The following is a 14639-nucleotide window of genomic DNA, read 5'->3' as shown; positions in this document are numbered from 1 at the left end:
CCGTCTGCCCTAGCGAGAGAAGAATCATCCCAAACTCAGCGATTCTATAGAAACTTCCTGTCAAACATTCCAAGAATACTAGAACAGGAGCTGTTTAGATAGTCATCTGAAAGTATGTTTACATTGTCTAAAACATTCATAAGATGTACCATAAGGTCCGCATATGGCCATTTCCCCAACATAGGTAGGTGTACAATTTTCCACAGATGCAATGGAGAGAAGATTTGATTAAAAAAGAAAATCCCTTAATTTTCCCTTTCCCTTAATGATTTCACTATCTGGGGTTAGTTATAACCACTGGACTATAGTATCAACTCCCAGGGCTCAACAGTAAGGATTTTCAGCGCTGGACCAGTTAACCAGTCGTTATGATCAAAAATAATTATACATTTTTACTTTTAGCAAAGTATTGTCACATTTAGGTTGTAGCAAGCACAGGAAGAAGAACATCAGGGTTAAAAAAGGCTTTAATAATCCATACGTGCAAACAATCCAAAAGGCGAGCAAACACAACTTAACATTAACGTGACGGACAAATGAGAACTGAAAAGACTGCAACTTAAATTAAAGGCAAATGAGGGTAATTATGACAAGCACCTGTGATAATTAAACGAATCTCCATGACAACTGAAGAGTGGCGGGAAACTAAACAAAGGAACATATGTGACTGTAACAAACAAACAAACTAAAATCCATGATAACAACACTAACTGAACATAATTGTGACAGGTATTTATACCTTGATGGAAAACAATGCCATATGATTCAAAACATTACTGACTGGTTTGTAATTTTCAACATACAATGCCTTCATGATTATCACGTCCTTTTTATAGTTTTGACAAAACCTCACATTGGCATAAGGCCAGCAGACCATCCTTATTTTCACCCAATTTATTTATTTGACAAAATATTCAATTGTACCAGATTCATTCGTGTCAATTTGTTTTTTTACTCATGTTTCTTTATAAACCGAATATCCCTCATGAGATTTTCCATTTTTCTTTGGTCTTTGGCACAAATACTCCAGACAATCCTGCGTATTTTCCCATAGACACACACACACTATAATAGTGAAGGAAACACCATCGTGCTTTGACAGCTTGACGCCTGCATATTTTTTTATAGACTTAAGTAGAATTTCCTCTTCTTTCATTCTAATCTCTGGTGTGTCAATAAAGCTTTGCCATCCAAGTGCCATGCACCTCTGTGTGAGCTGTAAGCGGCTCACAGCACTACTATAATTGAAGCAAGACCACTGGACTCATGTTAAAGCCTCATTGTGCTTCAGAAGTAAGGTAGCAGACAGACCACACACACACACACACACACACACACACACACACTTTTCTTTGGATTGTCAGTCCCACAAACACACACACACACACACACACACACACACACACACACACACACACACACACACACACACACACACACACACACACACACACACACACACACACACACACACACACACACACACACGAAAGTTCTGACCTGTATACACACACAGTACCTGGCACTGGATCAGCCAAGCATACAAAAGAGCTTAACCAAACATCAATGCATAGATAAATGGATCCCTGACCACATCAAAGCATTTGTGACCACTGAGTTCAGTGCAGCCCTAAACTACTACAATTTACTATCGCTTTTAAGCATTTAAAAGCATTCACGCTCTGAAATATGAACAGTGTATCCATAAATAACCCAATGAATGCATCTAAAAAAAGATGATTTAGCTCTTGTGTGTCATACTATTATTTCTCTGTACAGCTATTCTTCCAATTTATTTTAAATATTTTTCTATAGAGGAAACGGTAGATAGTTTATTGTATTCTTTATTAATGATACCCCGAGGGACACATAACAGGATAGCTTGCTTGCGCTCACACTTATTTATTTAATACATTATTTATATGATTCCCACTGCAATTACTGATCTAAAAAGCTGTTTTTTGCTTACTCTTTCACATATGTGCAGGGAATCAGTCAGATATGACGTGCAAAAGCTTGCAATTCTTTGTGAGAATGTAACATGATGTTTAAAACTTGTTTAAAGTGATCAGCTACCCTCTGGACTGGAGCAGTGGCAGTAACTCACCAGAGTAAGCCTGTAATGATGTGAGGGGTTAATAGGGTAATGTCTTTATGAGGGGAAAATGCCACGTGTGCAATGCAAACCTTCATGTATCACTCTGAGGAAACATGCAGAGAGAGTTATGGTGGATGTGGGGGGTGGAGTCACATGGTTTCCTTCAACTTGTCAAGTTATAAAGGGGCAGATCTATTGGACACTTTAGGTAAAATGATTTAGTTGGGAATACAACCTTATAAAGAAGACTACTGCGGCTAAATACAACATCATCTAGAAAAGTCTATAGGTCAAATGTGCTTTTAACAGTCATGTCAACATATAGTGCGCTTACTTGTACAAAACATTTACTTGCAGATCATTTGATTATGAAATAAAAGGCCACTTAAGTGTACTTAAAGACAGCATTGTTTCATGACGGTTTCTTATATTTAAAAGTATACTTTAAAAAAAGTGCATGTATAGTAATAGTGTCAAATTAAACGTTTTACTCTAAAGTAAATTTTAATTCATTATGTTTTAACAATACTTTGTGATGCTTTAAAAAAGTAATATTAACTCTAATGTGTCATTCGATAAGTGGGGAAGATGGGGGTAGAACAATGTGCATTTACTTTTAAATTGTAACATATTTAGATATGAGTTTGTATGCAGAATCAGGATGATGATACATCAGCAGCACCATGTGTTAAGGGGAATAAATAGAAACATTTGCTATAGTTGTCAAAGCACAAAATGCCCCAAAAAAGCCCACTATTGGGGCAAGATGATTCTACAGAATGTATAAATGACTTTTGATATTCTTATTAATATTGAAATGTTTCAATATGCATATTTCTAAATCAACTATTCTTTTTAAAATTGTGTTTTTACAATTTAGTTGAATAACGAAATAACCATTGACAACAACCAAAGCAGAATCAGTAAAAGAGCTTCATAAGGTAAATTGATTCTATGCCTTACAGGCATATGTATATTCACATATCTAATTGCCCATATTTTAATTTAAGATAATTGCCATAATATCTGTAATGATTCCTGTCTTGTGTGGACTTTTATTATTTCCTGTTTTGTGCCATGTTTTTGTAGTCTTTTGTAGTTTTCCTGTTGATTAGTTCATGGTTGTTCCCAGGTGTATCTTGTTTCCTCATTACTTAGTTAAGCTTGTTTGTCCCTGTGTATTTATAGCCCTTGTGTTTTACTTGTTACTTTGTCAGTTGTTGTACGTGTAATGGTTGCCTCTGATTCCCCTGATTTTGTTACTTTATTAAATAACCCTGCGTTTAGATCCTCATCTTCGCCTGCTTTCCTCAGACCGTTACAATATTGACCCAAATTCAGATGTAATGATTTTACACAATTAGCCTATAGGTTTAAATGAAGAGTGAAGATGTATGAAATGTACATTTAATTGATGTACTTCGCCTAAGTCCATTAAGTTGGTCAAAAAGCACTCTAGAATTTCATGCAATAATCACATTTATTAAAATGTACAAACTTTAATGTTGCAATTGATATGCAAGTATATCCAACAACATTACGTTCAGTTTTTGCTTGAATATATTTATTTAAAAGTATATGATTTATGTAAAAATAACTCAAATATACAGTACTAAGGCCCGGGTGGACAGATAGGGTTTAGATTAAGCCAGGATTAGGCCTTAGTTCAATAAGGACAAAAAAGTAGCTTTTATGAACATGCCTTAAAATAAAAAAAAACATAACTGTAGTGCATCTTGAGACAAAACAAAGACACTAACATATTTTAAGATATGTCAGTGCAAGTTGCTTTCAGTTAAGCCTTGTCTGTGAAACCGGGGGTAAAGTAGGCTATACTAAAGTATATTTCTTTTTCACAAGGGACCCCATTTAAATGGCTAGTTCACCCAAAAATGACACTTCTGTCATCATCTACTCACACTCATGTTGTTACATTCCTGTATGACTTTCTTAACTCTCTGGATCACAAAAGAAGAGATTTTGTTTTAAATGTTTCAAATGTTTGTTTCCACATTTGTGGGAGAACATCCCTTTAATACTTATACCATATCCCATATCCTATATTACACACCTTATTCCTTTACTTTGTATTCCATAAAGCCCTCAGCTCATCAGCTTCTCTCCGGTCTCCTTCCCGGAGGCCCTTACTTTTTCCCTTGGCCCCTGACTTCAGAGGAAGTGGTTTCTGTGCAGACAGCGTGTAGCTGGAACATTGTGTCATGTACATGGGAAGCTGTAACCAAAGAACTGCACATTAAAAGTTCCACTAGAGTAACACTTTCTGTGCAGACAGATCTGGTGGACAGTCAAGCCAGAATTGGGGGTCTGCCTTGAATCTAACCATAAGCAAGTATGCGCTCTGGTGTATAATACTGCCCCCTAGTGTTAATATTCTGTTAGTGAACGGAGCACTGGGACATATCCTGTCCCCTGCTGTATTGAACACACACATTCACATCCAAAGAAAACATTTTTAAGTGAACACATAACTGCACTCATCACTATTATAAAAAAACACTTCCAAAAAGTTCCTGTAGAACTTCGCTTCCAGATCCAGTCAAAATCATATCAAGGCCTATTAAGAGGAATTTCAGGCATGAGCAGATAAGATATCAATGCATGTTGTACTCTTATCTCTGCTTCTTCTGTAGGTATAATTCCAGTATCTAGGTCTTTTTGAAGTTCAAAAGCATGGCTTATCTCAGTCATGTCTGCTCATTGTTTTAATGAGCAGACGGTATACATGTTTGGACAACATTATTTACAATTTAACTATAAAAACATAATCTCCCAGCACTATTCTAAACATCAGACATAATGACCCTTAACTGAACTTTAAGATATGTTTAGCCAAGTTAAGAGTCTATAGTTATCTTAAAATGTTAGTTGACATAAAAATGATGAACGTTCCAAACCTGTATGACTTTCTTCTGTGCAAGGGACACAAAATAATGTTGGTAACCAAACCATTTACATTGAATGGGGAAAAAAAAATCTACTTATATGTTGCACAGAAGAAATAAAGTCATACAGGTTTGGAACAAAGTGATGATAAGTAAATTGACAGAATCTTCATTTTTAGGTCCTTTTCATTTGGGTGAACTATGCCTTTATGCTAACTTAAGATAAAATAATGATCTATTTAAAAAAAGCTTTAGCAATAGCCATGACAAACTTTCAAACTAACTGCGAAATTAAATCTCTGCAATATATGTTGCTTGCAAAAAATGTACACCATTCAGAAGTTTGGGGTCAATCTTTTTCTTTTTCTTTTAAATGAAATGAATAATTTGATTCAGCAAGAAACGCATTAAATTGGTTAAAACAGACAGTAACGTATTTTAAAGTGTTACCAAAAAGATAATTTTCAAGAACAAAATGCTGTTCTTTTAAACTTTCTATTAAGAATACTGGTCAAATGGAAAGAAACCATGATACATTTGACCAGTATTCTTAATAGAAAGTTTAAAAGAACAGCATTTTTTTGAAAATTATCTTTTTGGTAACACTTTAAAATACTTTACTGTCTCAATAAGTCAGACCTTGAATAAGTCAGTAAGTCAGACCTTGAATCCATGCAGTGTCTGACTTACTGTAAAAATGGCCAGAAATAAGTCATATAGGTTTGGAACAGGTTTTGTCCTGATTTCTTCAAGGGGAGGGTAAAATGTATGCTTTTTTCCATATATTTCAGTCTAATGAACAAAATAAGCTTATGCAATTTACATATGAAAGCGAAAGGAGACAACGGGAAAAACTATGGAGAGCCGCAGCTTTAGTTTCTGCTCTGAACAATGCAAGACCACACCGAACGCTGTGAGTGTTAGAAATCAGGAATGGTTAGAGAACCTTGTGCTTGGTATGTTTTTCATCTTCAAACCAAACTTGGGCCAACAAAGTTTAAATCCTGTCTGGCTAGTGCGCTTCCCATAATGTTTACACGCGTCAGGTCAGTAGGCGGAGAGTAGGTCGTCTTTTGCATTCGACCACATGAGTGTTTACACTATGAAAGCAATCCGGTCAAATGCATTTTGGACTATCTCAGGAAGTGGTCGAAAGTGGACAAGCTTTCCAGGGCCTGGGTGAACTATCCCTTTAAATGTGTTGTTCAATAAATGTAATTAGTGATGTAAGGTTTCTTAGGCCCACAAGAGGGCAGCAGAACATAAAAAACTGCATTTATCCTCAATTTTTTTCTCAGTCATGGATCTCTTGCAACCGTCATATGATATAGCCTTTTAAAATAGTTTTTCTAGCTCTTTATGCTTCTCTTTTTTTAATGCTTCTCTTTTTTTTAAGTATATGCATTTTAACTAAGCAATTAATATTTTTCTAAACATATGTATCTCAACAACCTTAGAAACCATATTCCACAAAAACGCTAGTTTGTGTATTAATAAACCGCTTCCCCTTAGTTTTGCACGTTTATGTGAGAGTATTGCGCAGTGTATTCTGGGTACCCCTTGGTTTCAAGTAAGCTCGTGAAAATGCTTGGTTTTAAGGGGTATCTACCACTTCTCCTTAGCCCTGGACCCCTCGATCAAAACGAGAATTGGGATAGCCCTACTCTCTCACGTGACCGTGCAAAACTAAGGGGAAGGGGTGAGACAGAGAATTGGGATTCCCTTAATATGGATCTTCTTCGGACAGTTTTCAAGATTTCAGAGTCTCTGTCATTTTGTTTGCTTTCTGAATTTTGCTTAGCAGCCAAGTTACAATATTTTTTATTGTAGTAGGCCTAGATACTAGAGAGAGAGAGGGAGAGTTTGAATACAGAGAGCTAATAAGATTATAACATGTAGAACAGGGTGATGCATTTGTGGACATCAATAATCTTCATTAGCGCATGCAGTAAACAGATTGACAGCATGGAAGGAGAGAGAGGGGGGGGGGGTAGTAGTAACATGCTGAGCTCACTTCACTGCAGTATCCTGACTACAGGAGCACGGCTGCGGCGGCACTGATAGGCTCGGATACTCAGCGAGAGACAGCGACCAGACCCTCCCTCCCTCTCTCTCTCTCTTCTTCTCCTCCTCTTTCACAATCTCTCATGTCTCACTCTGCTGTCGTAGAGGCTGCAGACTGCACGCGCTCAGTGAGTCCATCTCTTTCTCTCTCTCTGTCCTGCTGTCTCACTCAGCATTTCAGGAACAGAAGCTGACTCTTCTGCACTCTTCTCTGCATGACTGTCACAAAGGTAAGCGTGTGCTGGAGCGTGTGAGGCTGGGAGGGGCTGCTGGGTTCGGGCTTCACTGCAGTGGGATGTTCTGCTGAATCTGTGACTGTAGTGTGCTGCAGTGCCGGACAGGTGGTGTGTGTGTGTGTGTGTGTGTGTGTGTGTGTGTGTGTGTGTGTGTGTGTGTGTGTGTGTGTGTGTGTGTGTGTGTGTGTGTGTGTGTGTGTGTTTATGCAGGTGAATCTTATACCTGCAGGATTTGCTGTGTGGTACAAACTTCTATGTGCATTTGTCCAACTGGATCCCTGTGTGTGTTTAATATGCGAGTGCCTGTCCCGCAGTAGGCCAGTGGGTCTTGGCTGGGTGAGGCATGTGTGTGTGTGTGTGTGTGTGTGTGTGTGTGTGTGTGTGTGTGTGTGTGTGTGTGTGTGTGTGTGTGTGTGTGTGTGTGTGTGTCTTTAGCAGACTGATTACGAAGGGGAGCTCTTAATCCAGTGCTGTCCTGCATTAAGCTTGAGCTGTGCTTTTTTGCTGAGGATAGACTGAGCATGTCACAAACTACAGTACGCATGAGATAAAAAGAAGAAAAGAGTGAAGGACTAAGAAGAAAAGAAGGTGAAAAGGGATATAGGGTGAATTCAAGTAAAAAAGGGCCACATTTTTTGGGATTGAGTCATGATGACATTTAAAAAGTAGTCCAGCTGAATTCATCTTAGAAATATAAATGTGGATCAGGCTGTAGTAATTTGTCTTCATGATTGTGCATGTTTGAATTATAAAAATGTGTGTTTAAGTTTGATTTGCCTATATGCCATTGGGCTCTCACAGCTAAAATCCTGTCGCTGCTGGCTAATAAAAAAACTGGAGAAAAATTACTATGAAATTAGCGTTAATGCAGTACACAAACAAACATGTTTGTTGTCAAAGTCTTCCTCTTCATTCTGTAAAGCTGGAAATAGTGTCTACTCTAGCCTGATATAGTAGAGATGAACATACAAGACTGTGCACTTTATAACACCACAACGGGTGCTCATAAATAATTTATACCATTTATATATATACACACACACATACATATAAAATGATAAATAATTAAATCTATAATACACCATAATTTTTTTTATAATATTCAAATAATAACAAAATCTAATAATATATTTAATAAATCATTGATTTTATATTATACTATATTATCAAATCACATTTGGTTATTATTCAGAGTTCAGTCTCCGCATGACGCAGGTGCTGACTGTGTAAGAACTGGTGTGTGTGTGTGTGTGTGTGTGTGTGTGTGTGTTTTGCTCTGTTGGAGAAGGTTGAGATGTTGAGTAGGGGCTCGAGTGATGGATACCAGAGGTGGAAAGTAACGGATTACATTTACTCGCGTTACTGTAATTGAGTAGTTTTTTTGTGTACTTCTACTTTTTTAAGTAGTTTTTTAAATCTGTAATTTTACTTTTACTTAAGTACGTTTTGTTTGAAGTATTGTAATTCGCTCCATTTTAAAATCATATCCGTTACTGAGTAAAAAATAAATAAAATAATAATTTTCAAGGAAAAAAAATAATAATAATCGCGCTCCGGAAACTACTGCATTGATTGAAGGGCGGGAGAACCGTCTATCTATGGGAAGAACAAACGCGCATAAAAGGTGATGCAGACCCAGCTGAAAGTGAAACGCCGTCGAATTCTTATGAAGCGAACCATATGGCCAGTATGTGAATAGGCTACTTTAGATGTAGGAAAAACGCGTGGTTGTCCTCGAGGATAGATAGCCTATCCAATGTGCAAAAAGTGTGGACGCAATGTGGCTGCAAAAGGATGAAACATAGAACACCATCCATCCGTGCAGATAAGGGTATGTCCCGTTTGCAGAGTGAATCCCGGAATCCAGTCATAGTAGTAGGCTATATTAATAAATTGAAAGTAGAGCTGTGCAATAAATCCAATCGCGACATGGTCTCTGAATATTAAAGCGCAAAAAGACTGCTATGTAAATATGCTTGTTCTGCGTGCCTCTGTGTGAATGAGCTGCGTCGCGCCTACTACATACTCAAGTAGGCCTATGCCTGATGCTCATTGTGTTTTCAGCCTCTCACAAACAATATGAGGACATGAATACATGAACATTTAGAGAGCTGCTCTGAGAGAACGCCTAATGAGCATTTTCATCATTTTGTTTGAGAAAAACCATTGTCAAATATTGTCAAATGAAACAGGTCTTCACTAGAACCCGTCAAAATAAAAGTTTAGTGTAACTAGGAGAAATTATGATAGAAATAGCATATATTACTATCGTATGCCTATAGAACATACTTCTCAAAATAATAACAACAATAATTTGAATTTAAAAAGATTTAACATTATTTAAGGAATATCTTTTTTTGGGTCCATGGTTTAATTTAATAAATCTGTTCTGCAGAACTTTCCCAAAAAATAAAAGGATACAGTTTACATTTATTGGTATTAAATCATAAAAAGAAACATTCATTTTCTGAATAAAATACATTTCATAGGAGTATTCTTAAACATTTTAATAAATTATTAATGTTAAAAAATAGTTAATCTAATGGTCATTGGTCAGTTATTGAATTTAGTTGATTAGACATGTTTTATTGAAATTTTAATAAACAAAACAAACACATAATTTTAAGTTTGTTATAATAAAAGCATTGTTAAACCAAAAAAACTGTTTTCATTAATTTAACTGTCATTTTTTAACTGATGATAATAATAATAATAACAATAAATTTATTATAACCGTTTATTTATTTATGAATTGATTAAAGGGGGGTTAATAAAGGCCTTCTGAAGCAAAGCGATGAGTTTGTGTCAGAAAAATATCCATATTTAAAACTTTACAAAGTAAAATAACTAGCTTCCGGCCACACGAACATACAGATTCCACTTAAAGGGCTCCTATTATGCAAAATTCACTTTAACATGATGTTTGAACATAAATGTGTGTTGGATTTATTTTACATCTTGTGAAAAGGGGCATAATAGGTGCCCTTTAAGTCTAAAGCTACGCCATTACGCACTACGCTACTTCGACGTCATAAGTTGTGCTTTAGACGCAAGTAGACTGCGTTTGGCCGGAAGCTAGAATTTTACTTTGTAACATGTTAAATATGGATTTTTTTCTTAAACTCATTGCTTTGCTTTAGAAGGCCTTTATTAACCCCCCAGAGCCGTATGGAGCACTTTTATGATGAATAGAGGCACTTTAATGGACTTTTTAAATATAACTCTGAAAGAAGAATGTCATATACACCTATAGGATGACTTGAGGGTGAGTAAATCATGGGCTTATTTTCATTTTTGGGTGAACTATCCCTTTAATAGTAATATTTTCTGAGACATTGCCATACTGTGCAAATCTCATACCGTTACGAACCTACATGGGAGAGCCCCCCACCCCACCCCGCTGTTAAAAAAGTAACTAAGTAACTTTTACTCTGAGTAAATTTTAAATTAGCTACTTTTTACTTTTACTTGAGTAGATTTTTAGACCGGTACTTTTACTTGTACTTAAGTAAAATTTCATTGAAGTAGTAGTACTTTTACTTGAGTACAATATTTTATTACTCTTTCCACCTCTGATGGATACTGTACAGAGCTAAATGACCTTGGAGTGTTGTGCTGACTGAGCAGAACAGCCCTCTGTGTCAGACAGTGAGAGACAGAGAGCGATTCCACTCAAGAGTGTGTTCTCCATATGTGAGAGTGAGTGCACATACTAGTGTTTGACCACACAGCTGTGTGGCAGGATATCCTCACAGACTCTTGGAACTGAAATGGTCACACACCCCGACTGTCATGAAGAGGACAGGATGCATCTCTCACTGCAGGGCTATAAAACAGCTGGCTGCACGTCACTTCCTGTTACACATTAGTAAAACGTTATAGTTAATAAATCACTGTGGATGTTAACGTTAGGAACTACAGCCAAAAAAATGCCTCATATTCAAATAAATATTTTAATCAGTGAAAGGGGAAAGAGTGTACAAAAATGCCTCTCACACAATCTACAAAAGCTGGTTAACACTAAGGGGCTAAATAATATAAAAAATTATAGCACAAATAAAAATACATGTATTAGCACACAGACCAACAAATAAATAATCATTATTTTAGTTAAATATTTGCCATTACAAAAAATAATAATAATTGACTTTTCATTTCTAGCTATGCTAGAATCATTGCTAGCTATGGCCCTGAAAAATACCTTATTTTAAATAATAATCAGAAATTGAAAATTAAAATTAAAATGGCCAACCACCTGAAAGCCACTCCCTAATTCCCACACTCACTTAGAGGCATGAAATGTACAGAAACACAGTAATCGATTTCATATAAATATGCAAACAAAATGGGAGGATTGGATGGAAAGCTGAAGGAGATCTAGAGATCATTCTGTCTCCTAGGGTGGAAGGTCAACACATGTGCCCTCATGCCTTTGTTTAAAGCGGAGCATACATTTCACCTTGGGACAGAAATGCCATCAGATTCACCAGTAATTTGTGGAGAATGAACTCACTGGGTAAATTTCGTCCCCAATATTAAGGCACAGAGCCAGGCAGACGTAAATGTGCTTCATGATCACTAAGTGTGCTGTGAGTGTATTATTTTTATGGGGAAATTGTGAGAAGAGTCCTCATCTATGATGTGTGTGGGTGGGTTTGCACATATGTGCATGACAGTAGGTCGAGAGGAAGGTGGGAAGCTTACAGGTGTGTTTATAAAGCTAAGAGAAGATTGCACATATAAATTGCACAGCAACACAATTGACAGGAGTGTTTGAGTGACTGAAAGGGCCCTGCGTGCGTAGGAGGACTGTAAAGTTGCAGGTGTAAGACATTATCATAACTGACCTCATGCACTGAGTGGGTGTTGTGTTTTGGCAGAGATCGTGTGTGTGTGTGTGTGTGTGTGTGTGTGTGTGTGTGTGTGTGTGTGTGTGTGTGTGTACTATATGTATGTGGGCTACATGTTACATACATTTTAGAGCTGCACAATTCTGGATAAATTGAGAATCACAATTTTTTTGTTCAAAATAGAGATGATTCTCCCACGATTCTGAATAGACAACTAAAATTAGACAACAAAATAACATGCAATTTAATTCTGACAAAATGAATGATTCAATGACAAATAGATGTTTAACAGTCACTTGTTGCCACCTACTGCCGTAAAGATGTAATTGATACAATCTTTATTTGAAGAGTCAAGTTACTTTCAAAAGGAGATTTGCTCTAGTTTGATCGCTACCATTGACATTACTGTTTATATCCGAACTATAAACTTTTACCAAGCACATTTGTAACATTTCGATTACTGTAACAAAATAAATAATGACACTGTGTGGTTGAAAAGACTGTTCGTAAAGCTGTTTCTTAAACATGACAACTGCTCTCTCTCTCTCTGGGTCAGCAGCAGCGCCAAAGCAGATATGGATGTTAGTTGAGATCGTACTTGTCAAAGGTTTAATAGACAGAGACGAATCACCATAGGAATAAGATTGCAATCTGTTAAAGGGATACTTCACCTCTGTAAAGATGAATGTGTATTTAAAATGGGTCATTTATGTAATAGAAATGTGAAATTATTTTTGAATTTGGAGCCTTCTAGACTGAGAAAAGCCAGAAAATGTATTTGTGGCTCATGTGGATCAAATACAACAACTCCCAGAATGCACTTGCTTCACTGCCCTACGAGGCCACGCCTACCGGTAACAGAGCGCAGTAACAGTTAAACAACAAGGCTAGACTACTTGTGAGTCTCCGTGATTTCTGCCCGGGATTTCGAGACCGCCCAAAATGTCCGGGATTCGGCTTTTGCTTTCTACAGTCGCCATTCATTGTGTGCGAGCAGGACGAGACTGACGGCCGCGGGAGAACGACCCGAGGCCGGTGGCGTGATTACTGATGAGCGGCACCTGTGAGACACACCGGTCTCGTATCTCTCACGGAGGAGCGGGAATTTTCTTAGCAATGTTAAAACTCACATTAACCCATCACTTGTTTAGTGTTCATGTAAACACTACATTCAGATTCACCGATCGGAATGAATTCAGTTAAATTGAAACAAAAGGTGTGCATGTAAACAATGAATGGTGGTGACTGCAGAAAGCAAAAGCCGAATCCCGGACATTTTGGACGATCTCGACGGCCGGACATGTCCAGGAAAAAGAGGATGGTACTCTATGCCTACTCTATGTCCCTACTACTCAGCTTTCTCCACAGAATAAGAACCTGTTAGCTTAGCTTCCAAATAAAAGATGGCTGACACTATTTATACATTCTGTGCGTGAGATCCCAGCCGTTATGGGTTGAAAACATGCGGATCTAGTGCCTTCTACTGGCTGTAGTTTTTAGCCTCTGGCCAAAAAAAGCCTCCGATGACGCAAAATGACGATTTTCGCGTCATCAGATAATTTTTTACAGACACAAAATACACAAATCTCTTGTCTCAGGGGGATATGAGGGAGGGAAGCTCTGGAATTTGAAAATACTACAGGTTTTCTACTGATACAAAGCTTAATGCTAAATCCTGAAGTATCCCTTTAACGATTAATTGTGCAGCTCTTAAGGCAGGGTCACACCAAGCCTGGGCCTACATTCTCTCTTTTTCTCTCACTCACACTTTTGTTGCCGCTAGTTCGTTGATTTCGGCTTGGCGTGTCCTGGGTTTTATACAGTGTTGTAATGTAACGGAGTACAAATACTTCGTTACTGTACTTAAGTAGAAATTTCATGTATCTGTACTTTACTTCGCTATTTAAATTAAAGTCAACTTTCACTTTTACTCCACTACATTTCCTAGATAAAATGTATACTTTTACTCCGCTATATTTCCACTAAGCATCTTCGTTACTCGTTACTACAAAATAAAATCAGAAGAAATGTGGTTTGAGGTTTGGCGAATCACTGCTCCTGGATTGCATTACGCACACTCTATTTCAGCGTAATGCTTGTTTGTTGCCAAAGGAGGAGGATGCAAAACTGAACCCGCCATGGAAGCGCGAGCCGCGGCCGCGCGCGAATCACAACGCGACGCTTCACGAGATAAGATGCAAGTGGCTAAACTAAACCGCTGATTTACGATAGAAGTTTTAAACGACCGACATAAATAATCAGTTTGCAAAGACTGTAATCAAAGCTCAGCTTCGGGAAGGGGAGATTTACAGGTAAAGATAAAGAGACTGAGAGAATAAGAACGAGAGATGGAGATGAGAGAGGGGAGCAGGTAGAGCAATAGCCTTTTGCATACTGTGCCCAGAATGAGAATTACTTTATTACAATGGATTCCTATTTAACAGAGATATATGTTTTTTGCCAATGACAGTGGAAAAATAATATGCCC

The 14639-nt window shown here is 37.4% G+C and overlaps 2 protein-coding genes across 5 annotated transcripts in view; one reads left to right on the top strand and one right to left on the bottom strand.

Annotated features, from left to right (window-relative positions):
• The window catches only part of itga11a (integrin, alpha 11a), a 95885-nt gene that overhangs the window by 64482 nt on the left and 16764 nt on the right, over positions 1-14639 (bottom strand). The window contains exon 3 of one of the 3 annotated variants that reach the window (XM_079599954.1): positions 11015-11156. The exons of the other annotated variants lie outside the window; for them this stretch is intronic. The gene's annotated coding sequence lies outside the window, so the exon portion shown is untranslated. The remainder of the gene's footprint in view (positions 1-11014; positions 11157-14639) is intronic. 3 annotated transcript variants of the gene reach the window in all.
• Positions 6984-14639, top strand: part of coro2ba (coronin, actin binding protein, 2Ba) — a 38969-nt gene continuing 31313 nt past the window's right edge. Inside the window, exon 1 of one of the 2 annotated variants that reach the window (XM_079599989.1) lies at positions 6984-7295. In XM_079599989.1, the coding sequence (XP_079456115.1) occupies positions 7281-7295 (15 nt within the window). In that variant the 5' untranslated portion in view covers positions 6984-7280. The remainder of the gene's footprint in view (positions 7296-14639) is intronic. The other variant, XM_079599988.1, reaches the window with a different exon arrangement.

This window comes from Phoxinus phoxinus, assembly GCF_949152265.1.
Source record: "Phoxinus phoxinus genome assembly, chromosome: 2".
Lineage (NCBI taxonomy): Eukaryota > Metazoa > Chordata > Actinopteri > Cypriniformes > Leuciscidae > Phoxinus > Phoxinus phoxinus.
This window is presented reverse-complemented; position numbering and strand designations above follow the sequence as displayed.